Raw genomic sequence first — 23877 nt, forward strand, 5'->3', positions numbered from 1 at the left:
GGCCAGAAGTAGAACCTCAAGAGGAGGTATACATTCCATCGTTTGAGTACGTTCCGGATGGCTGCCATCTCCATAACGAGGGACCGCCGACCGATGATGAAGATGATGAGATGAACCATTTTATCTTGTTGGCACACATGTGCCGTGATGAGCAGCTTTTCACCTCATATTACGAATCCATTTTCCAACAACATGCGCGACATGAGCCAGAGAATGTAGACCAGCCGGGTGAAGGCGAAGACCAGCCGGGTGAAGGCGAAGTCCAGCCAGGGTCAGGGGGGTCAGGGATAAACGGAGGAGGAAGTATTCGCCTTATGTGGACAATAGGAACATGACAGATAACCCACTTTTAGAGGAAGAATTGGTGGACGAGCTACAAGATATTGATGACCTTGAGGATTTAGAGGGTTTGAAGAAGAGAGGCATAAAGTTTACCCCGTTCAAGCTCATGAGTAATGAGATTCCGTTGTGGAAGCCTGGTGATGTTTTTAAGCATAGAGATTTCTTCTATGACGTGTTGAGGCAGTACGCAATAATGACCAGAAGGCGGGTGCACGTGAAAAGAAATGACGACGACAAACTTCGTGCGATTTGTAAAGGGCAAGGCTGTGAGTGGTATGTGTACTTGAGGAAGCACGAAGTACACAACGGTCAGGATTACGTGGTGATGAATATGCAACGCGATCACGCGCGTACATGCTCTCAGGCGTTGGATTCGAAGTGGCTGACGACAAAGTGGCTAGGTGAGCGTTATATGGAGAAGATCAAAGCCAACCCTCACATTCCACTTGCAGCTATACGGAAGTGTGTTGATGAAGATTTTGGCCTGAAGATAGGTAGGATGAAGGCATATCGGGCCAGAGAGCACGCACTGGATGGCATATTCGGGTTTGCGGCAAACCAATACAGAAACTTGTTCTACTACAAAGCCGAATTGGAGCGGACGCACCCTGATTCCAACATACATATACATTATGAGAATACAAGGGATTCTGGCGCCGTGGGTCCGAGATTCCTGAGGTTCTACTGCGGTCTAGGACCATTGAAAAAGAGATGGATGCAGTTATGTCGGCCAATTATCTTCTTCGACGCTTGTTTCTTGCGAAGAATGTACAAAGGACAGCTCATGACAGCAATGGGAATTGATCCCAACAATGGCTGGTGGCCGATTGCTTGGGCTGTGACTGAGACCGAGAGTTATGTCCAGTGGAAGTGGTTCGTGGAGTACTTGGCTGATGACCTTAAATTGCATGCAAATGGCCCACGATATGTGTTTATGTCTGACCAACAAAAGGTATGGCCGCTGTGATTTCAATATTACATAATGTACTTGGTAAGTGATTTAATGTTATCTGTGATTTGATCTATACATTATGTACTGCAACTGTGATTTTGTCGTAATTTTTGTTTTGTTGTGTTGCATCAGGGCCTTGCAAAGTTGATTGTTGAGGAATTCCCACAGAGCGAGCATCGCTTCTGTGTGCAGCACATATATAACAATTTCAAGAAGAGATTTGTCGGAGAAAATTTCAAAGACCGGTTGTGGGAGATTGCCTCGAGTACCACCCTCGAACATTATGTGGACAAGATGGATGCTTTGCAGACCGAGTATCCCCAAGCACATCAGTGGCTTTCTGGAGTTGCTCCCAAAGAAAAGTGGGTCAAGGCATTTTTCTCTACACACACTTGTTGTGATGTGCTCCTCAACAACATCTGTGAGACATTCAATTCGAAGATTGCATTGACTCGAGAGAAAGCAATTATCAGCATGTTGGAGGACATTCGAACAAGTCAAATGGAAAGAATTCAGATCAGAGGCCAGTGGATCAGAAGCTACGATCACGCAGTCCCTCCTGTTATCAAGGAGCTTGTTGATAAGTGGTACGCGCGGGCTTCATCGTGGAGGGCTACATGGAACGGACAGTCTTCGTACCAAGTAACTGGGCCATCTGGCCAATATGTTGTCAACATGCACGATTTTACATGATCCTGCAGATTGTGGCAGCTAACCGAAATCCGGTGCACTCATGCTATCGCAACAATCAACAAGAATGGCGACGACGTGACGCGATTTGTTTCCCGCTATTATTTGAAGTCAACAATGATCATGCTGTACGAGAATGTCCTTTACCCAATCAATGGGGTGGACAATTGTCCCAACACTACTTCTGATGGTGCGGTGGAACTGGCGCCCCCGAGGTCAAAGCGACAGCGTGGTAGGCCAAGAAACTGAGACGTGAGGAGCCCCAGATTCGTCTTCATGCGGACGGAGGTGAGTCATTGCGTCGCACCTTCGTGATGAAATGTCTTCGGTGGGGTCAAGAAGGTCATAATAGGAGGACATGCAGCAATGATCCTCGGACAGATGCTCGTTCTAAGGTTGGGGAGACTTCGCAGCACAACGGGTCACATGAACATGGTGAGAGTATTTTGCCTGAATCGTCAAACAATCACCGACGCCAAGAGGTACTATGCAATAAGTATTTGCAACTATATTCTCTACTTGTACGCAGTGCTTTCTCATATATACGTACTATACTATTAAATGTTGCAGCCTAATGTTTCGGACCCGGGACCAAGCACACGGACCAGGACTCTGTTAGGGTTTTGTATACTAGAAATCACCTTTCGAGTGATTGGATACTGTAAAACTCTAATGGTTATTTTCCAATAAATGCAACAGATTATTTTTGTCATAATGTTGTTATGTTTTACATTTAATGGTTGTTTATTGCATATTTAAATGTATGAGCAAACGTAACAAAGTCTAAGTCTTTGTTTTAGTAGACCGGTTGTGGGCGTCGTCCAATTTAAGGTAACACGGTCAGTTCTAAACAAAGAAAAATAAGAATTTCACAACCTAGATAGGCCTAGACTACCTATCGCGAAAGATTGCAATGTCAGTCTGATTATTTCTAAACCTTATTGAAATGACGTTGGTGTGGTATAGCACTGAATGGATCTAACAGCAAGACGAGTCTTTATGCTATCTACTGAAAGACGAGGTCTTGAGAATTAATTTCTTAATCAATGTACGTTAGAATTGAGCATACGATATTGAGTATCCACTACTTTGACTTACCAAAGGTGCGGGTTTTTCGTAACCCAACGATCCAGGTATATTGGGTAGTGGTGATCATTATCTAGAGGTGCTAGAATTGCTATTATGTTGAAACGTGCGCGAGGAGAGTCTCGTTTGATAACATCCACAAGAGGAGCTCGAAACGAGGTTTTATTATTCGGAACCTAGCTAGTTGGAGTTTGATTACTCTATGAATAATAAATAAGAGTTTCTTGCTAAGTCCACTCTTGGAATTCGAAATATGTTAATTAATTAAGTCTATAGCAGACATTAATTAATTAATGGATGTTTCCATCTTAAGCGCGGGAAATAAATCAAATACAATTTAAGGAAACCCGGAATACTTGTAATTTCGGACTTGGAAGGCAGTGCAATATTACTTCTGTAGTGGCTGCTCGTAATATTCCAATATAAGCTTATATTAAATTGTGGGTTCAATTTAATTAGTAAAAAGCTAATTGGGTGAGGCCTGTTCCAGATTCTTCCTTAGATCCCTGACTGGGCCCAATATGTGACTTATATAAATAGGAGAATAAAGGAGACAGAAAACACAACAATTATTTTACAAAATTTTTGCCCCCCCTCTTGAGAGAGTTTTCGAAAATTGTGCTCCCTCCGTGAGCTGAGTTCTGTCTTCCATTATTCGAGTCCTAGTACGTTGGTGAGATTTGCCCACACAAATATCAGCGTATAGTCCGGGACACCAGTCAGAAGATCCGAGGTCTTATATTGAAGATCTTCACGTGGAGACGGAGCAAGCCATCATCGATTCTTGATTGAATCAACGAGGTAAATTGGCTAATTCCGTAGTAAGCATGTTTTAGGAATTTTATGTGCTAAAGCATGTTTTAATTCAAGTTATGAGCATGATACATGTGATAATTACGCGAATAGATTTTGTCTAAATAATCTGCTAAATAGATCAAATTCATGTGATCCGTTTTGAACGCACGCTTCCGCTGCCAGCCCCTTCAGCTGGTATCAGAGCCAGTCTTTGGCTCTGATTATTTGGAATTAAATTTTGCGAAATTAATGTATGCATGTGTTATTTGATTGCGAAGCATGTTCTTGGTATTTTGTTTAATTAATTATGCATGATGAACTCAAGAACTATCGAATCAAAGAACTTGAATTGCTCGAACGCACCACGTGCAATCGAGAAAAGGATGTCGAGACAGTGGGAGCCGTGATCACGGGGCGACGCGCGAACGAGTGGGGACTCGTACGCGCCGCCGGCCGAGACCACACGCACCAGACGGAACCCGGGTCAAGGTCGACACGGCGGTGACTGGCGCGGAGTGGTGGCTCGTCCGAGAGCCACCGAGACACCGCGAGACACCGGGCCGAACCCTAGGCGGAAGGTCCGAGCTGGCCGAGAGCGGGCGCGCCACCGTGCGCGCCGCTGGCCAAGAGCTCGCGACACCCGACGGCTCGGAGGGTCGAGCCAGGCGCCGAGACGCTGGCCGAGAGGCGCACGCCACCGTGCGAGCGCCTGGTCGAGAAGCGTCGGCACCCGACGAGCCGAGACGCCGAGACAGGCGTCGAGCAGCTGGCCGAGAGGCGCGTGCCGCCGTGTTCGCGCCTGGCCGAGAAGCTGCAACAGCCGACGAGCCAGGCGCCCGAGACGCTTCATGCGTCGTGGTCCGACGAAGAACTTGTCGGATTTTCGTCGTTCATCGTTCGTGCGAACCTCGTAGATGAGATAACGATGAAAGATTATTTTAATGATTATTTAATTATTTTATTAAAAGATATCATTAAAATATTATTATTTAATGGAAATAAAATTTTTTGGAAGATTTACCTAGATTTTAGGAATAATTTTATTATTATCTATATCTATGGAAATAAATAATATTATTTTATTCCTAGATGATATAGATGAGAATAATTTAATAGTTTCCTAATATTTATCTAGATTTAAGGAATATTTTTATTATTTTCTATATCTATGGAAATAAATAATAATATTTTGATTCCTAGATGATATGGATAAGAATAATTTAATAGTTTCCTAATATTTATATATCTAAGATCCTAAAAAGGATAGATATGTATAATACATTAAATAATGAAATATCTCTTCCTAATCTTGAACATGGAATTAATTTGAATTTAATTTTTCATGTCTTATTAAGAATTAAATAATTTGTTTATTTTAGACATACCTTATAGTAGACATGAATAAAAATTATATTCTAGAACAATAATTTCCTAATGGAAGATACCAATTAATAAAAGATTTAATTATCCAGTAGATTAAATACCAACAGAATTTAATTAAGCCTTAAGCTGCCTCAAGGCTAAGGATAATTAAAGTAAAACCATAACCCAAAATATCTAAGCTATAATTACGAACTCAACGTTTGTATATGGTCTCCATCAATTGGTCTGCAATTTATGAAGCCTTTTTTCTAATATTATCGCCACCTGCTCAGTGGAGACAATAATCCTAAGAAAATAGCAAGTTAATGAGGGCGGACTTCTCAAATATAAATAGTATGAACTAGAATGTAGTTTCCAATATTATCGCCACCTGCTCTGTGGGGACAATAATCCTAAGAAACTGCGAGATTCAGAAGTTCACACAGGATTTATGAGATAGCTTGATCTTGTTAGCAGCACACAAGCATTGTTATGGGAGTGTGTTGTAGAAATGAGACTCTGTAATGCTAAATTCGGTGGTCTTGCTTAGGCAACATTAGGCGGCCATGCCACTCTGTGGTCTCTGGACTATTCGTCGGTGTTGTGACCAGTAAAATTGTAAGATTTTAATGCGTATTGACTTCCTCTGGAGGGTACAAAATTTTAATTTTACAGTTGTAAGATTTTGAAAAGTTTTTGGTTAATCTAATCAAACTTCTTACCTAAGTTTATGACAATAGTAAAATACTCTGTTTTGCAGTGCAAATCAAATCGTCAATATGTCATTCAATCCACTTTCCGCAATTCTCAAAGAAAATAAACTTCAGGGCCAAAATTACATAGAATGGAAACAAAATTTGGACATTGTTCTCACAGCAGATGAGTACATCTTTGTGCTCACCACCCCGCGACCTCCAGTGCCGGCGGCTACCGCTGCGGCAGGAGTCAGAGATGCACACAGACGGTGGCATAAGGCGAATGAGATGGCTAAGTGCTACATGTTGGCTTCTATGTCTTCAGTACTCAAGCATCAGCATTCAGCCATGGAAACAACCGCCGAGATTATGCAGAATCTCAAAAATCTTTTTGGTACTCAGAATCGAACGGCAAAGTCTCAAGCCTTTCGGAGTATCATGTCGAAGACAATGAAGGAAGGCTCGTATGTGAGGGACCACGTCCTCGAGATGATGGGCTACCTCAACCAAATTGAGGTCTTGGGAGGGACAATCGATCCCGAGTCCCAGGTAACGATAATCCTTCAAAGTCTTCCCCCTAGCTTCCAACAGTTCAAGCTCAACTTCGAGATGAACAAAAGGAATTACACCTTGGCAGAGCTGTTGACTGAACTCCAGTCGGCAGAGGACCTTATGGTCCAGGCTAAGGCGGCCATGATGATTTCGGCGCCTCGTTCCTCTGGCTTAAAGCCTAGCAAAGGAAAAAGGCAGGCACCGAACTCAGGACCGGCCAGGATAGCTAAGGGAAAGAAGAAGAAGAGGGCTAACAAGAAGCCCACGGGGAAGTGTTTCAAGTGTGGAGAAAAGGGGCATTGGAAGCCAGACTGTCCTAAACGGGGCAAGGCTACAGGTATGCACCAGGCTCTAGTTGTCGAGTCTTGTTTGACTTCGACATCAATTTGCACTTGGGTTATTGACACGGGAGCCACTGATCATATTTGTTTTGATCCTGACTTATTGCAGGTGACAAGACGGCTACATGATCGTGAGATCGAAGTCCAGCTGGGCGACGCTACCAAAGTGGCGGCCGTTGCAGTGGGAGACATAGTAGTGATAGATTTTTGATTTTGAAGAATGTTTTGTTGATACCTTCTTTTAGAAGAAATTTAATTTCAGTTTCTAAATTGGTTTATGATGGATATTCGATTTCTTTTAATGACAACTGCGTTATTAAGAAAGATGGTTCTTATATCTGTCGTGGTATCATGGAAAACAATCTGTACACAATCACTTCTACACAGTTTAATAATCGCAAATCAGAACTCAATACAACATCAAAAATTTCAAAGAAACGAAAAGAACCTTCAAATTCAATGAACGAAACGTACTTGTGGCACCTTAGACTTGGTCATGCCAATGAAAGGAGGATCCATTCTCTTGTTCAACAAGATCTTATCAAAGGTCTAGAGGAGGAACCTTTTCATAAGTGTGAGTCATGCTTAGAAGGCAAGATGACCAAGAGGCCTTTTAAGGCTAAGGGCAATAGGTCCAAGGAAGTACTTGAGCTCGTTCATTCCGATGTATGTGGACCAATGTCAACTGAGGCAAGAGGTGGTTTTCGATACTTCATCACATTTATTGATGACTTCTCGAAAATTGGATATGTCTACTTGATGTGTCACAAGTCAGAGTCTTTTGACAAGTTTAAAGACTTTAAGACTCTTGTGGAGAAGTATCATGGGAAGAATATCAAATGCCTACGATCTGATCGTGGAGGCGAATACCTCAGTGCCGAATTTTTGGACTACTTATCGGAAGTGGGAATTCAATCCCAACTGACTGCGCCGGGCACGCCCCAGCAGAACGGCGTGGCTGAAAGAAGGAACAGGACCTTATTAAACATGGTTCGATCGATGATGAGTTATTCACGTCTGCCTATTTCATTTTGGGGACATGCCTTGCTTTCCGCAAGTCACATTTTAGACAATTTACCATCAAAATCCGTACCTAAAACTCCATATGAGTTGTGGACTGGGCGTAAGCCCAATCTAGCACATCTCAAGGTTTGGGGTTGTCCGGCTCATGTATTGGAAAAGGATCCAACTAAGCTAGGATCTAGGACGGAGGTATGTTTGTTTATAGGATACCCCAAAGGAACGAAAGGTTATGAATTCTTTAGTCTCCGAGATAAGAAAGTCATTGTGAGCACTCACGCGACATTCTTAGAGGAAGACTATGTAATGAATCATAAACCCAGCAGTGAAGTGACTCTTGATGAGCTAACTTCAGTCACAAGTTCCATTAACCAAGAATAAGTACCAAGTGTACAAACAATTCCCGAAACTTCAACTTCTACTCAAAATATTGTAGTGTTGTGCCGCAGTGGGAGGGTCTCACATGAGCCCGACAGATACATTGGTTTGGGAGAATCTATGGATCACTCCTCGGACAGCAATGTATTAGATCCCTGGAACTTTGCGGAGGCGCAGGCAGATATCGATCATTGCGAATGGGTAAAAGCAATGGATTCGGAACTACAATCTATAATAGACAAAGACGTCTACGATTTGTCCGTCCTACCCGAAGGTTGTACTGCCATTGGGAGCAAGTGGATATATAAACGTAAACGTGGACCCGATGGACGAGTTAAAGTCTTCAAAGGCATCGATTATGATGAGACATTCTCCCCAGTGGCCATGCTCAAATCGATCCGGATACTGTTGTCTATTGCAGCTTATATGGATTGGGATGTATGGCAGATGGACGTTAAGACTGCATTTCTAAACGGCAGTCTTGAGGAGACCATCTACATGGAACAACCCGAAGGATACGCCATAAAGGGCAAAGAACACATGGTTTGGAAGCTTAAGAAGACCATTTATGGCCTCATGCAAGCATCCAGATCGTGGAACCAATGTTTCGATCAAACTGTTTGCAAGTTTGGATTCGAAAAGTGCCCAAGTGAAAGCTGCGTGTATATAAGGGGAATGTGGTGTTCTTAGTTTTATATGTAGATGACATTCTTCTAATTGGAAACAATAAAAAGATGTTGTCATCAGTTCGAACATGGTTATCAAACCAGTTCGAGATGAAGGATATGGGAGACGCGGGACACATCCTCGGGATCAATGTTCTTCGGAATCGAGATAAGAAGATGTTGTGCTTATCTCAAGAATCTTACATCGAAACAGTACTTAGTCGTTTTAGCATGCAGGATGCCAAGAAAGGTTTCTTACCTTTTAGACATGACATCCATTTATCTCAAGAGATGTGCCCTAAAACGCCGTTGAGATACAAGCAATGAGAAGGATTCCATATGCTTCGGCAGTTGGAAGTCTCATGTATGCTATGCTTTGTACTAGACCAGATATTTGCTTTGCTGTTGGCATGGTGGCAAGATATCAGTCGAATCCGGGCCAAGGACATTGGACTACCGTAAAGAACATACTCAAGTACCTTAAACGGACTAAGGACTATGATCTAGTTTACAATGCAGCCGAGCTCTGTCTTTTGGGATATACTGACTCAGACTTTCAAGCTGATCAGGACTCGAGAAAATCTACTTCAGGATATGTGTTCACCTTAGGAGGTGGAGCCGTAATTTAGAAGAGTGTGAAGCAGAAATGCATCGCGGACTCGACCATGGAAGCTGAGTATGTGGCCGCTTCGGAGGCTGCAAAAGAGGCTGTATGGCTCAAGAACTTCCTTATGGATTTAGGTGTGGTTTCGAATCTGCCCAAGAGCATCACCATTTATTGTGACAATTCTGGTGTTGTGGCAAACTCGAAAGAACCAAGTGCTCACAAAGCGAGCAAACACATAGAGCGGAAGTATCATATCATTAGAGATATAGTGCAGAGAGAAGACATAAAAGTGGTCAAGATTGCGTCAGAGAACAACCTGGCAGATCCTTTTACACAGGCTTTGGCGGTAAAACCGTTCGATTGTCACGTTGAAGGGATGGGAGTTCGACTCATTCAAGACCTCAACTCGCTTTCAGTATAAGTGGGAGAAATTTAGACGTGTGCACTACTATTTTGTATACTCGAAAGCTGTTTTGAGTATAAGTGGGAGATTGTTAGTGTTTTGTATACTACAAATCACCTTTCGAGTGATTGGATACTGTAAAACTCTAATGGTTATTTTCCAATAAATGCAACAGATTATTTTTGTCATAATGTTGTTATGTTTTACATTTAATGGTTGTTTATTGCATATTTAAATGTATGAGCAAACGTAACAAAGTCTAAGTCTTTGTTTTAGTAGACCGGTTGTGGGCATCGTCCAATTTAAGGTAACACGGTCAGTTCTAAACAAAGAAAAATAAGAATTTCACAACCTAGATAGGCCTAGACTACCTATCGCGAAAGATTGCAATGTCAGTCTGATTATTTCTAAACCTTATTGAAATGACGTTGGTGTGGTATAGCACTGAATGGATCTAACAGCAAGACGAGTCTTTATGCTATCTACTGAAAGACGAGGTCTTGAGAATTAATTTCTTAATCAATGTACGTTAGCATTGAGCATACGATATTGAGTATCCACTACTTTGACTTACCAAAGGTGCGGGTTTTTTGTAACCCAACGATCCAGGTATATTGGGTAGTGGTGATCATTATCTAGAGGTGCTAGGATTGCTATTATGTTGAAACATGCGCGAGGAGAGTCTCGTTTGATAACATCCACAAGAGGAGCTCGAAACGATGTTTTATTATTCGGAACCTAGCTAGTTGGAGTTTGATTACTCTATGAATAATAAATAAGAGTTTCTTGCTAAGTCCACTCTTGGAATTCGAAATATGTTAATTAATTAAGTCTATAGCAGACATTAATTAATTAATGGATGTTTCCATCTTAAGCGCGGGAAATAAATCAAATACAATTAAAGGAAACCCGGAATACTTGTAATTTCGGACTTGGAAGGCAGTGCAATATTACTTCTGTAGTGGCTGCTCGTAATATTCCAATATAAGCTTATATTAAATTGTGGGTTCAATTTAATTAGTAAAAAGCTAATTGGGTGAGGCCTGTTCCAGATTCTTCCTTAGATCCCTGACTGTGCCCAATATGTGACTTATATAAATAGGAGAATAAAGGAGACAGAAAACACAACAATTATTTTACAAAATTTTTGCCCCCCCTCTTGAGAGAGTTTTCGAAAATTGTGCTCCCTCCGTGAGCTGAGTTCTGTCTTCCATTATTCGAGTCCTAGTACGTTGGTGAGATTTGCCCACACAAATATCAGCGTATAGTCCGGGACACCAGTCAGAAGATCCGAGGTCTTATATTGAAGATCTTCACGTGGAGACGGAGCAAGCCATCATCGATTCTTGATTGAATCAACGAGGTCAATTGGCTAATTCCGTAGTAAGCATGTTTTAGGAATTTTATGTGCTAAAGCATGTTTTAATTCAAGTTATGAGCATGATACATGTGATAATTACGCGAATAGATTTTGTCTAAATAATCTGCTAAATAGATCAAATTCATGTGATCCGTTTTGAACGCACGCTTCCGCTGCCAACCCCTTCAGACTCAGCCTCAGAGATGCGGCCGCCGCGGTGATCATGATTGACGGGCCTTACTTAATCTTAAAACTTTGTGTTTGTTTGGGATGGGTGAACAATATTTTGTGGCAGTGTTGATATGATGTGTATGTTAACGACGAGATGTTATATTTTGGTGGCAGTGATAATATGATAGGTCTGTTATGTATGTTACAGACTAGTTTGTAAAAAATTACTCTAGTATTTTGGTGGAAATGATATCATGACATATTTTGGTGGCATTTGATAGAGTACTTCGTCGGTTTGTATCCATTTTTGTACATAGTATGTGATTTCAGTCATAGTTGAGTAACTTCATTCGTGATTTCAGGCATAGATGAAAACAAAACGTAATCAATCAACATCAGGCATTTGAAAGAGTACTTCGTCGGTTTGTATTCATTTGTGTACACGGTTTGTGATTTCAGTCATAGTTGAGTAACTTCATTCGTGATTTCAGGTATAGATGAAAACAAAACGTAATCAATCAACATAAGGCATTTGATATAGTACTTCGTCGGTTTGTATTCATTTATGTACATAGTTTGTGATTTCACTCATAGTTGAGTAACCTCATTCGTGATTGCAGGCATAGATGAAAACAAAGCGTAATCAATCAACATCAGAAGATAACGACGGAGTGAACACGACAAAGCTTTGTTATAACAGTAGAAAAATTACAATACATAAGAACAAGATTGTGATTTTTAACTGTCGGAGAGTTGTTGCCGTTTTACCAATTGTTAGCGCCAATGCGTCACACTCTTCAGTTTTCATGCCCAGTTGTAACTTCAAGGCTTCAAACTCCACAGTTTTCATGCGCAATTTCTCTTGCAGAATACCTTCAAGTAGCGATTTGGCTCGAAGTTCAGATTCGAATTGGTCTCGCTCAAGTTTTACTATCTGAAAGTAACTGTCGTGGCTTGGGGATAGACTCGCATCAGCCCATCGAAAAAACTTGCAATCATCTTCCTGCATAATACTTTCTCATTAATCTTTCTGCCAACAAAATTAATGGAAAAACAAACAAAATACATGATTTTAACCTTCCATATTGGGCAGCGATAGTAACGTCTACCCGGGTTAGCAGTCGTCCTAGATGTCGCAAGCTCAGCCTCAAGATCGTGATTACAATTCACAATTTTGGGACGAGGCCAATTCCAATTGAAGCTTGAACCGAAAGATTGAGAAGAAGAAGAAGAAGACATTGCAACATGACCTGAAATCAATTCGATAGTACAAAATTCAAATCAGCAATGCAATTTCACCGAAAGATAGCACATAGCACAAAAACTAAAATCATAATTTCGCCCAACTGTAAACTTCAACCAAGAATTGCAAAATTTTTCAGATGCCCCGACTGTAACCCTACAACCATTAAATTCGACCAAGAATTGAAAATTAGTTTTACCCTAAATTCAGCGAAATCCAGATGAAATCCCCTAAATTCCAGATGCCGAACAAATGAAATCCCCTAAATTCCAGATGCCGAACAGATGCCGAACATATGAAATCCCCTAAATTCCCAGATGCCGAACAAAATAAAATCGCCTATTATGTTTAGAGAGGGAAATATGAAAGCCGACGAAAATGAAAGATGAAAGAAACAGAGTGTCTATTCTGGAGTTGACGACGAATGAAATCATTTAGAGAGGGAGGGAAAAAAATAAAAGAAAATAGGAGAATGGAAATATGATTACTATTCAGTTTGACAAGACAGATCTTACACATGCAGACTATGTGCAGCATAGGGTGCAGGTTTAGTGGGTAAATAGTCTAAACTGCCCTTCAGCCCATTTGGGCATTTTCATCCGGAAAATGGCAAAATACACACGATTTGTGATTATATATTTTGTTAGATACCTGTGATAATATTTTTAAATGTTAGGGGTCTCTGCTGTTACACTGCGAAAAATTAGGGTCCTTTTGTGCCGTTCACTCAATTAAATATTATATCGCCGACCATTAGAGTTTCTCCATTGTTTTTAGTTTGAGAATGATCTCCACAGTGGTGTGGTGTTCATCACTAGTTTCAGATTCTCCTCTAAAAAACAACCGTATTAAATATTCCAATCTCCCTAAATGGGCCTAAAGCGACAATACAAGCCCAGCACTCCCGAAACCCTGATGATTAATTGTCCCGCTCTCGTTTCATTTCAAAACAACGTCACTCAACGGCTCTCTCTATACCAGAGCGTCTCTTCTCCTCTCCACACAATCAAAGATCCAAACACACTTTCAAGGCAGAAAATGGCAACCAATATCGGGATGATGGATTCAGCATACTTCGTCGGAAGATCGGAGATTCTCTCATGGATCAATTCCACTCTCCGTCTCAATCTCTCCAAAGTCGAAGAGGTACATATCTATCTGTTCATCGCCATTCCTAACTAATTTCCCCACCTTTCATCAATCAATTATCTCTCTGTGTCTTCAGGCTTGCACCGGCGCCGTCCATTGCCAGCTGATGGATGCGGTTCATCCGGGGATGGTTCCGATGCACAAAGTCAATTTCGACGCCAAGAGTGAGTACGAGTCCATCCAGAACTACAAGGTCCTTCAAGACGTTTTCAACAAACTTAAGATCACTAAGGTATCGATTCGTCCGATCTAGGTTTTGATCAAGGAAATTGAAGATTTAAGTAACAGTTGCTCTGTTTTTTCCGTCTAATTTGATTCCGTCCTTAGGTTTACTTTTGTGTGAATTCGTTGTAGTATTAAATTGGTATTGTTTGCAGCATATTGAGGTGAACAAATTGATCAAAGGAAGGCCTCTGGACAATTTGGAATTTATGCAATGGATGAAGCGCTACTGTGATTGTGCTAATGGAGGACAGATGAATAGGTGAATTCTGCGCTCTAAACCTTTGTTCACCTTCCTTTATGTTTGTTAATAATGTTAATTATTTGAGTTATGTGTAATATATCGATACAGTTTCATATGTACATATGATCTAGATTCAAATTTGATGCGGCTAATCATTGCTCAGATTGAATATAAATTTAGAATGTGTTTGGCTCTTATATACTGTATAAATCATATTCATGTATTCATTTGTTTATTCAATTTATCCTTCATGTGTTTCACAATGCGATATCAGGATGAAACTATTTAACTAAAGCTATTTAATTACTGAACAGTAGTTTCAGTCCTATTTAACTACTTATTTGCAGTTTTCTCTGCGTACCTTATCAATTGTTGTGAGATTTTTCTTGCTGCTCATCTTCTGTACTATTTAGCTACTTATTAACAGGAGCTTTAAGAGCTATATGGAAAAGTTGTTTGGGCATTATGGGATTGTAGCACTTAATGGACACCCTTGGAGCTTAAATTGCAATATTGTGTTGATGTGTTGATTAACCTGCTCTATACTCTTTTACTATAGTAGCTTGCTTTAAAAATACAAAATGTTGCCCCTTCATGCTTATAGATTAGCCTGCTGTTCAGATTATCTAATTATTTTTGGGTAATGTTTAGTTACAATCCCTTGGAAAGAAGAGAGGCATGCAAGGGTGGGAAAGAGCTGATCAAGAAATCTGTAGCATCACAACCTTCAACCAAATGTTCAGCCTCTGTACCCAAACAAGCCACTCATAACGGTAGAAGGAATGATGCTGCTCATGCAAATGCAGCAAATCAATCCATTAAGGCAGTTCGACCTCCTCCAAGTGTTGGACAATCTGGTTGTTCCGAAGCAGAACGCACAATGTTCGAGCAACAGGTGACAAATTATATCCCCTAATGAATAATCAGTAAAAGCTTATGAGAATATGAAAGCTTATCTACTTTTGTGTGAGTGCAGATTACAGAGCTGAAACTATCAATAGATAGAGTGGAGAAGGAGAGAGACTTCTACTTTGCCAAACTGAGAGACATTGAGATCTTGTGCCAGACACCTGATATTGAAAAACTACCTGTAGGCACCACCACATCAACGCAACTCTTATTGTTGTCTTTATGAATAAAAGAGTGTTGATTGATTGTGATATATATCGATGACAGGTGGTGGGAGCGATGAAAAGGATCTTGTATGCTGCAGAAGATGATGCATCGGTTGTTGCAGAAGCTCAAGCTATGTTATCAGAGCAGCAGGAGGAAGTGGAGGAGGAGGGGAAGCAGAAGAGTGATTCTCAGAAGAGGAAAAGCATTATCAATGTTGATGTTGAAGCTGCTGCTAGCAACACGTTGTCTCCACGGCAACGGTTGTCGGAAGTGTCTGATGTCCACTGCAGTGAATCTCCTCTGGTTACATACTGATCATCTATTATAAGACTATGATAATGCATCTACTATAATATTGCTGGTTCAATAGATTATTGGCCAGCAGCAAACCTTGTTGTTTGTTAGATCAATATAACTGAAAAATACCATGTTTTAGATATTGTGCTTATTTTGGCAGCCTGCTGTATAATTCATGTGTGCTACTTTACTTGTGTTTCTGCAAATAAGAGGAAATCATGTTATTCATGGTCGACTTCATTCTCTCTGTTTTGAGTATTATTTGGGCCTTCTCTTGGTTCTTAGCGGTATTTAATTATTTAATTTGGGCCATATTTATAGTATAGTAGATACTTGACGGCCCAATAATAAATATGGCGTTTCTAGTTCACAGCAGAATAACCTTGTGGTATTTCTAACCCTACCATTAAATATGGATACAATTCGAGTTGACACGATATGGTAACGATCTGAACCCAATTTTATACGATAAAGTCTGATATTCCACGATAAGAACATAATATACCACAATTAAAATTTTATCACGATTTAAGTCTAAATAATAAAATTAAAGTATAATACTATTTTTCAAAATAATATAAATATTTAAAATAATAATAATGGTCGATCCGATTAAGAGCCAAAAACATAATTTTGTATGTATTGGTATCGGATTTTCATGTCGTGCAAAGATTGTCGGTCCTAAGTCCCATACAAAAAAGTAGGTTCCACTTATTAAAACAACTTTGTTTGGTATATAATCCTTTTTTTTGGTTATCTATTTCTGAGAATTCTGACTGAATGAGGATTGAGGAATGTATGTTGAACAAGCATTTTCCCGAATATATCGGAAGCAAGCAGTTTCCATAGCCACTTCTTTACCAAAAACATCGGAAGCAAATTCTCCAAAATAAAAAAAAAATGAAACAATCATATTAATCTCCTATGAAGAATCTCCAAAATATCAACAACCAGCAAACACAAATATGAATGCATCAGCAAACAAGAAGGTAGTATGTTTTTCTTTTATATTTCCTGAATTGATAAAATGACATGATACTTGAGATTTTTAATTTATCATAGAATTGAATTTTAGGAATCTGGGGATGGTGGTGTTGGACAGAGGCAAATGAAAAAGGTAGAGACAGTTGACATTTGTGAATCGGCAGGGCAAAGGCAAGAGCCAGTTAGGCGCGTGCAAGTCGTGCACGAGGTGCATCCCCAACCCCAACCGGCTCCTGCCTCAAAGACAAGCGGCGGCATTTTGTCAAATGCCGCAGCCTCTGTCGTCTCTACCCTTGAGTCGGCCAAGGATACTCTCCAGAGAAAATAGATCAAATTTGTGAATTTATTATGTTTCAACATTCATAATTGTACATCATTTTTCATTGCAGATGGCAGTGATTTTGTAAGGCCACATTATGTATAGTATTTGTTCATGTGAAAATTGAAAATGGGTAAAATATGTAGAGTTAATAGCATTATTATTGAGGTAGTGTTGTCACAAGTTACATAGCTTTATTTTGTTGTGAAGCAGATGCCTGCCCTCAATACAAACTCATTTACTACAAAGATATTCTCTCATTACCATCTTTATCTGTAAAAGTAAATGCTAAATTTATGTTTTGACACAGCTGTTCATCTCAGTTGTTATACCATTTATGGCTACTAATTAATTTTCAGCATCGATTTCAGTTTTTTTTTCATGCTATATATGTACCATACCATGCCACACTTTCTTGAATTTTCTGCAAAATCAGAATTTTCATGAATTTCTGACCAAACCAGAGCAATATATTTTCTAGATTATGGTAGTTTTTGGTTTTTTATTTGTTTCCACTTTAGACTACACTCAAAATAATGATTTCATGAGATCATTATTTTATTTAACACAAATTAATATTATTAATTAAAGAGTGGTCATTTTTGTCAAGGTTCAAACAACCTCACATCGGAAAATTAAAAAATGTATAAGTAGTAATACCTACTCAAGGTCTTTTGGAAGGTGTCCAAAGAATAAAACTGTAAAGTGATTAACTCAAAACTAATACTCTCTTTGTTTCTTATGTATAGTTGGAAACTACACAAGTTTTAATGTAAAATTGGTAAAGTAAGAAAGAGAAAGAAAAAAAAATTGATAAAGTACATGAGATGGAGAGAAAATGATGGAATTAGTGTTAGTGGATTGTGAGATTCATTTCGTGAAATGCTGAGTTTCTATTTTTAGGAAACAGACTAAAAAGAAAAGAATTTATATTTTTAGGAAACGGAGGGAATAGTATCATATTAATATGGAGTTTATTTGTGCACCATCCAATCCTCACAATTTTCAAGGGTTTAATTTAATTAAGAATGACCCATCATTTGAGTGTGTACGAGAATACAATTATTAGGGCATCCACTATAGGGGCGGCGCGCCGGCCGCCCCCAATCCGCCGCCGCCCTGCCAATCTATAGTGCATGGAGCGTCCGCCCCGAGGCGGACGGCATTTTTGGAGCGTTAGGCCCTCTGGTGATAAGGGTGCGAGGACGCGTCGGTCACGCCTCGCCGCGCCTATAGTGCACCGGTCATCGGCTCCGACCGCCCCGCAAACCACTCCTCCACCACCTATTTTACACCTTTTCAAACACTCTCCATTAATTCACTCTCTACACTTTCACTCTAAAAAAATGCACGGTGGAGACGACGAAGAAGATGAGGAGGAAACCGACTCCACCAGCGAGTAGACGGTGGCGGCGTTTTTATTTGTATTATTTTTAAATGTTCGTTGTATAATTTACCGTTTTCAATACAACGAATATTCGGTCCCAATTACCTCGTTTTCTAATTATTTACATTCCGATGATTTTAATTATAATTGATTTAAAATAAACGAAAAAAAATAAAATGAAAAGCGGCTAAAAATTTTGGGGCTATTGGAAGTGTCCACCTTATAGTTGTGGACACTTTTTTTGTGGGCGCGTACAAATAAACTGGGGTTGTGGACAAAAAAGGGGGCGGGGCTATTGGAAGTGTCCGCCTTGATCTCCAAATGTGCTTTGAATTATTGGATTAGTTAGGGTTAGGTGTATGAATCGTTGAGAGCAGATCATACAAAGGGTAACATAAATACTGCAGCTCTCAATTGATTAATGTAACTGTGAAAAATGTAACATATATATGTGTGTCAACAACCGTATAAATTTAAATTATTGACATCATTTGAGAAAAACCAGCTGTCCAATTTTGACAACATGTTTTATTGAATCCAATGATACTAAATGGGAAAGCCAGAAAATGAATTATCTGGGGTCAGAAATTCATAAATTAGTATCATAACTGCTTTTATTACAAAGGAAGCCTCTGAGGTAGTAGTCCTTATTGTCATCGACCGAATGAAGCAGGGGGTTGTTGTATTTTGGCCCATTCTTAAATTTCTTTCTAAATTCTATCTTTGACTCTATTGTACATGTTAATTTTTTATTTGACCATGAATTCTCTATTGTGTTTCTAGAGCATTTGTGATATAATGGAATGAAATAAGGGTGGAATGAAATAAGGGTGGAATGAAATAACAATCGTAAATCCATTATGAACAGGACACAAAACAACCTAAAATATTAGATCAATGTGTCTAGGCGAATTGAATCTACGGGTTTCATTCCTTCATAGTATGATGAAATAAAGTAAGAATGAAATGATAATCATAATACGCCATTAGGATTCAGTATAAGTCAGAAAGCATGGGCCTAAAATATCATATAAATATGTCCTGGCGAATTAAATCTACGGTGTTCAATCTATTTAGGCTCCAAACTTAAAAATGATAACTGAATTATTGAAATGAGAGTGGATGTACATATTTAGATCATGTGTAGGAAATCATAAATTGCATATGAGTTTGAATTATTCTTTCAATGTTTGTGTAGATATTACATGCGCTTCACGGACCTTAATGATTTGTTAAAACTACGTTTTATCTAATTCCTAGAATTTTGTATTAGCGAATTAAAATTGTACAGTATTTTTTTTGGTTTGACCACAGGTGTACCGCTTATGGCGGAATCCGACTAATCCTCGTATTTTCTTTTTGCTTATGCTATTCTTTTACTTCTTGTAATTTATTTTACTTCAAAATCCACCTCTTTACTTGCAAATAATATAGGACTAATTACACTCTGGTAATCAAGAATCAAACTAAGAAAAATCTGGTCAAACACTAATTTAATCTATATTGGTCATTTACTCCAATCCATCTTGCATTTATGATATAAGCAACCATAATGTCCCACATTAGTAATCCAAAATTAAATAAATGTCAGTGCTCTAGGACATGTTTGGTGACACATTTAAAAACAACTCAGATAATCAAATACTACAATATATTTAAATAGACATGTAAAGTTTGTTCCCCGACATAAAACTTGATTTTTGATTATATCCATATTTGACTTTGAACAGAAGCTTTGATGTGAAGATTTCTACTCCAGTGATCGTCATTTCCCACTTTCACTTTTATAGACTATTCCCATCATCACAACTCCACAAACTCATTACATAATTTATAAGCCAAGTCTACTACCTAAATTCATGCAAAATTCAAGTTTATCAATACATTTATCATTAAATGTCCTAGCACTTGCCGACTAAAGGACTGATAAATTTCTGAGTAGATGAAACTGCTTAGACCATCTTCAATCATACCACAATTCTCATTTTTGGTGTAAAAAACTTTTCCAATAGTGTAAACCAACCAAAATCTATTTTTTTTTGTTTTTCTATGGAACAATACTAAATATGAGCGTATATTGTAGCTACTGCAAAATATTTATAAGACATAAACTTGAAAATTTTATAATTTTAATTTATAATAAATAATTAAAATAAATTTATTTTTAATATGATATATATTTAAAAATGAATTCGAGTTTGGCTTAAATATTTAGAGATTGAGTTATTCCTTTCAACCAACCAACTTGAAATTGTTTCCGAGTTCCGACGACATTCTGCTTTATAAATCCCTATATTATATATTTAATACTTATATGTTTCCGAGCACACAGTTTCTCAAAATATTTAGAGATTATTTAAATAATTAAATTTACTATGTATACGATTCTTCTAGGAAGCAAATGGTAAAAATATATGTCGAGCAAAAGTACACTCGGTAACATTAATGTTAAATAACTTTCTAAAATACCGATCACCAAATTTGCTTGGTAATAGTTGGATTAGTTTAATACTTCCTCCGTTCCGCTTAAAAAGTTGTCATGGGAGTTTATAAGTTGTTGGTTAATGTGGTTAATTGGAGAGAAAGAGTGTGTGTAAATATTAAATGGAGAATACGTACGTTGTCTGTCACACAACCAAAAACATTATCCAATATAATTGAACGAAATAAATAAAGTCTTGGATATTAAAAACTGGAATTAAATCAAATAAACCTAAAGAGTTAGTCTCAAATCCCTAGAATTCAACAAACTAGTTACACATAGACGAGTAACAAAATCCACATTATTGAAACAAAACACAAACACAATCCAAAGACAAAACTGAGAAGGATGAATCTTGAAGTCTTCGTCTTCAATCTATCTAGCCTTGGTCCAAACTCCAAGTGTGGGAAGATTGATGATTAGTGGAATGCAGGTGGATGTTTTTTTGAAAACGAATTCTCAATTCTAGATTGAATGAATTATTAATGTAGAGTTATGCAGAATATTTATAAACTTGTAGGCGAATTCCTCCCTATTGGTAACAACTCTAACCTAAATGGTAAGTCTTGGGCGAATTAAGGCTTAATGTGTGTGTCACTCGAACTCAGCAGTTCTCAGTAGGCCGCCGATTGCTCTTGGGTCTCACGGCATCGGACTCGGTGGGCCGCTGACTTTGACATAGCGGACCGCTGGGTGGGGGGTAACTCGGGCATAATTTTCGCAATGGGCCGTTTGACCTCCATTGACCGCTGGGTGGCTCGGCGACCGCTGACTTTGTCTGATTCCCCTAATCTTGAAATTTGACTTTTTTCTCTTTTTCTAAGTCCATTGTTAACAAAAACACGTCAAAATATCAAATTGTACAAATAATGCAATTAAAGAACATATTTTACATGACAGCTAACTAAAATGAGCCAAATATAAGCCTCAAAAGCATGCAAAACCCATATTTATCAGGACTTAAAATAAATTTCATAAATCCCGTGTCCATAACAAATGTCTCTATTACAAAGGGACGATGGAGTTTTATTTTACTACTTTTCATGAGTTGTTAGATTGTTTGACATAAGATTTCCCCTTGAATATATGTGACTAGTTACTTTTAGAATTTGGACGAGTAAATGTATATTGTTAATTAGGGAATGAAATAGAAATACATGTTCATCCATTAAAAACAAAATTATTTTGCAAAACAAACTAAGCAAAACTTAGCTTTTATACATAAGATAAGATAAAGATGGTGAATGAGGTATTGTCCAAGCTAACTTTATCAATTGGTAGCAACTCTAACAAAATATTTTCTCAATAGAAAAGAAGCAGCTGTAATTGAACAAATCCTTGAATATACAAAACTCACCATATAATTTCCTTTCGATAGTAATTGGTTACATGTATATATGTGTGCAAATAACGACTCCACATTAAAAGCAGTTACTGACTTACATCTCTAATAAATTGTTGAGTCACTATCCAAGAATATTTATTTCATGGGTCTTGAATTTAACTATTCGACAGACAGATAACGGATTATAACAACATTAAAATACAATAAGTCTTCCTACTAATAGTGGGAAATAAATGCTGCAAGATGATATGTCTATTTTTCATAAAAAATTAATTATGAGCAATGCCATAAAAGTAAGTACTAATAAATTAAAAATAAAAAGTTAACTATAATTTCATCAAATTTAGGGAGACTTTACTTGAATGATCACATATAGCTGTTGCCAACTATGTAATATATTTATGCTGTCTGTTTCTCCTCTGATCTGCTCACATGAATACTATTCTGTTAATTTCTAAAAATAATTGTACTATTTCCATTTTCATGTATCATCACTTTTCCTTATCCTTATTTTTCAGAGACTAATGATGATAGTAAGAATGTAATTTGAAGTTAAATAATTCGTTTTTGAATGTTACAAAAAAAAACCTTCCATCATTTTCTCATTAGCTTCACTTTTTTATCTTTTTTCTAGAACCTATTATTTGAGGTTATAAAATAGCATTTCCTTTAGTTGTTTTTTACTGTCATATTTAATTGATTCTATTTCAAACTTATCGATTTAATTAAGACTAATACTTTATATCTCTTTCATTAGAATTTTCTCTCTGTAGTCTTACTAGTTTACTCTTTCTTCTTAAGATTAACGAGGATATATCATACATCAAACAATCATGCATATACTCTTTCACGAATATAGCAACCAAATTGTGAAATCCTTACATCAAACGTAATTAATAAAAATAAGATTTTTTCCCCTACACTCCAATTAATTTCTGAAATCCTTACGTGTTAATTACGTTACATGTGTTAATGACGAATTGATGATTAATTTTCAACCAATGTTGATTAACTAGTGATTATGGTCTGAGTAGGGATTAAACTCATTGGCAAATGGTATTTTTTCCGGTGGAGTTTAGTTGTTGTTTATACCCATTTTTATGAAAAATGTCATAATTGAGAGTACTAGAGTATGCAGCTGATATTATTGCACACTTACATTAAATTTATCACAACTTATAATTTTATTGCAAATTTCTGTTTCTTCATTTCTTGGGAATATTAGCTGTCCTGGTTATTATGGGTCAATAATTATTTTCAATCGTTAGATTTTCAAGATCTATGATAAATTCATTACTTTATTTAACAAATTTATAGTTTAAGCTTCGAATTCATAAATGACAAAAATTCCATTTTTATGCTACAACGAATTTAAATAAATAATATCAATAGTTTTATATACAACTACTAGCATTTGAACGCTTCACTAAATATAATACTCATACATCATATTTTACTCTCAACTACAAACGGTAACCCAATTAGTAAACAATAATTCCTTCATTTAGTAGGTCGAGCATTCAAATGACCTAGTGTATGTATCCATGTAGTCAATTCCAACGATGGAGGGTCGAGGGTGCTTCTTTATTTTACTTAATAAATTTTTTTTACTAAAATTCGTCTATAAATACATCTACATGTTCATTCTTCATAGCATTTGAAATTACACT

General features: G+C 38.0%; 2 protein-coding genes across 2 annotated transcripts; both read left to right on the forward strand.

Moving 5' to 3' along the window:
* The first annotated feature begins 331 nt into the window (after window positions 1–331).
* LOC121788417 lies at window positions 332–2233 on the forward strand. The gene is made up of 3 exons (XM_042187089.1): window positions 332–1294; window positions 1427–1936; window positions 2006–2233. The coding sequence occupies exons 1-3, from the start codon at window positions 332–334 to the stop codon at window positions 2231–2233; spliced, it is 1701 nt and encodes a 566-aa protein (XP_042043023.1).
* An 11353-nt stretch (window positions 2234–13586) lies between these two features.
* Window positions 13587–15948, forward strand: LOC121788415 (microtubule-associated protein RP/EB family member 1C-like). Its single transcript, XM_042187088.1, has 6 exons — window positions 13587–13808; window positions 13888–14043; window positions 14189–14295; window positions 14929–15172; window positions 15254–15367; window positions 15454–15948. The coding sequence occupies exons 1-6, from the start codon at window positions 13701–13703 to the stop codon at window positions 15706–15708; spliced, it is 984 nt and encodes a 327-aa protein (XP_042043022.1). The 5' UTR covers window positions 13587–13700; the 3' UTR covers window positions 15709–15948.
* The last annotated feature ends 7929 nt before the right edge of the window (window positions 15949–23877 follow it).

The sequence above is a fragment of the Salvia splendens genome, unplaced genomic scaffold, assembly GCF_004379255.2.
Source record: "Salvia splendens isolate huo1 unplaced genomic scaffold, SspV2 ctg1037, whole genome shotgun sequence".
In the NCBI taxonomy this organism is placed as follows: Eukaryota; Viridiplantae; Streptophyta; class Magnoliopsida; order Lamiales; family Lamiaceae; genus Salvia; species Salvia splendens.

Excerpts from the sequence above, each read along its gene's own strand:
- LOC121788417 (XM_042187089.1), top strand. The coding sequence starts at position 332 with ATGACAGATAACCCACTTTTAGAGGAAGAATTGGTGGACGAGCTACAA. Across the intron at positions 1,295-1,426 it reads TTATGTCTGACCAACAAAAG|GGCCTTGCAAAGTTGATTGT; the intron begins GTATGGCCGCTG and ends GTGTTGCATCAG. Across the intron at positions 1,937-2,005 it reads ACGGACAGTCTTCGTACCAA|CTAACCGAAATCCGGTGCAC; the intron begins GTAACTGGGCCA and ends AGATTGTGGCAG.
- LOC121788415 (XM_042187088.1), top strand. The coding sequence starts at position 13,701 with ATGGCAACCAATATCGGGATGATGGATTCAGCATACTTCGTCGGAAGA. Across the intron at positions 14,296-14,928 it reads AATGGAGGACAGATGAATAG|TTACAATCCCTTGGAAAGAA; the intron begins GTGAATTCTGCG and ends GGTAATGTTTAG. Across the intron at positions 15,368-15,453 it reads CTGATATTGAAAAACTACCT|GTGGTGGGAGCGATGAAAAG; the intron begins GTAGGCACCACC and ends TATCGATGACAG.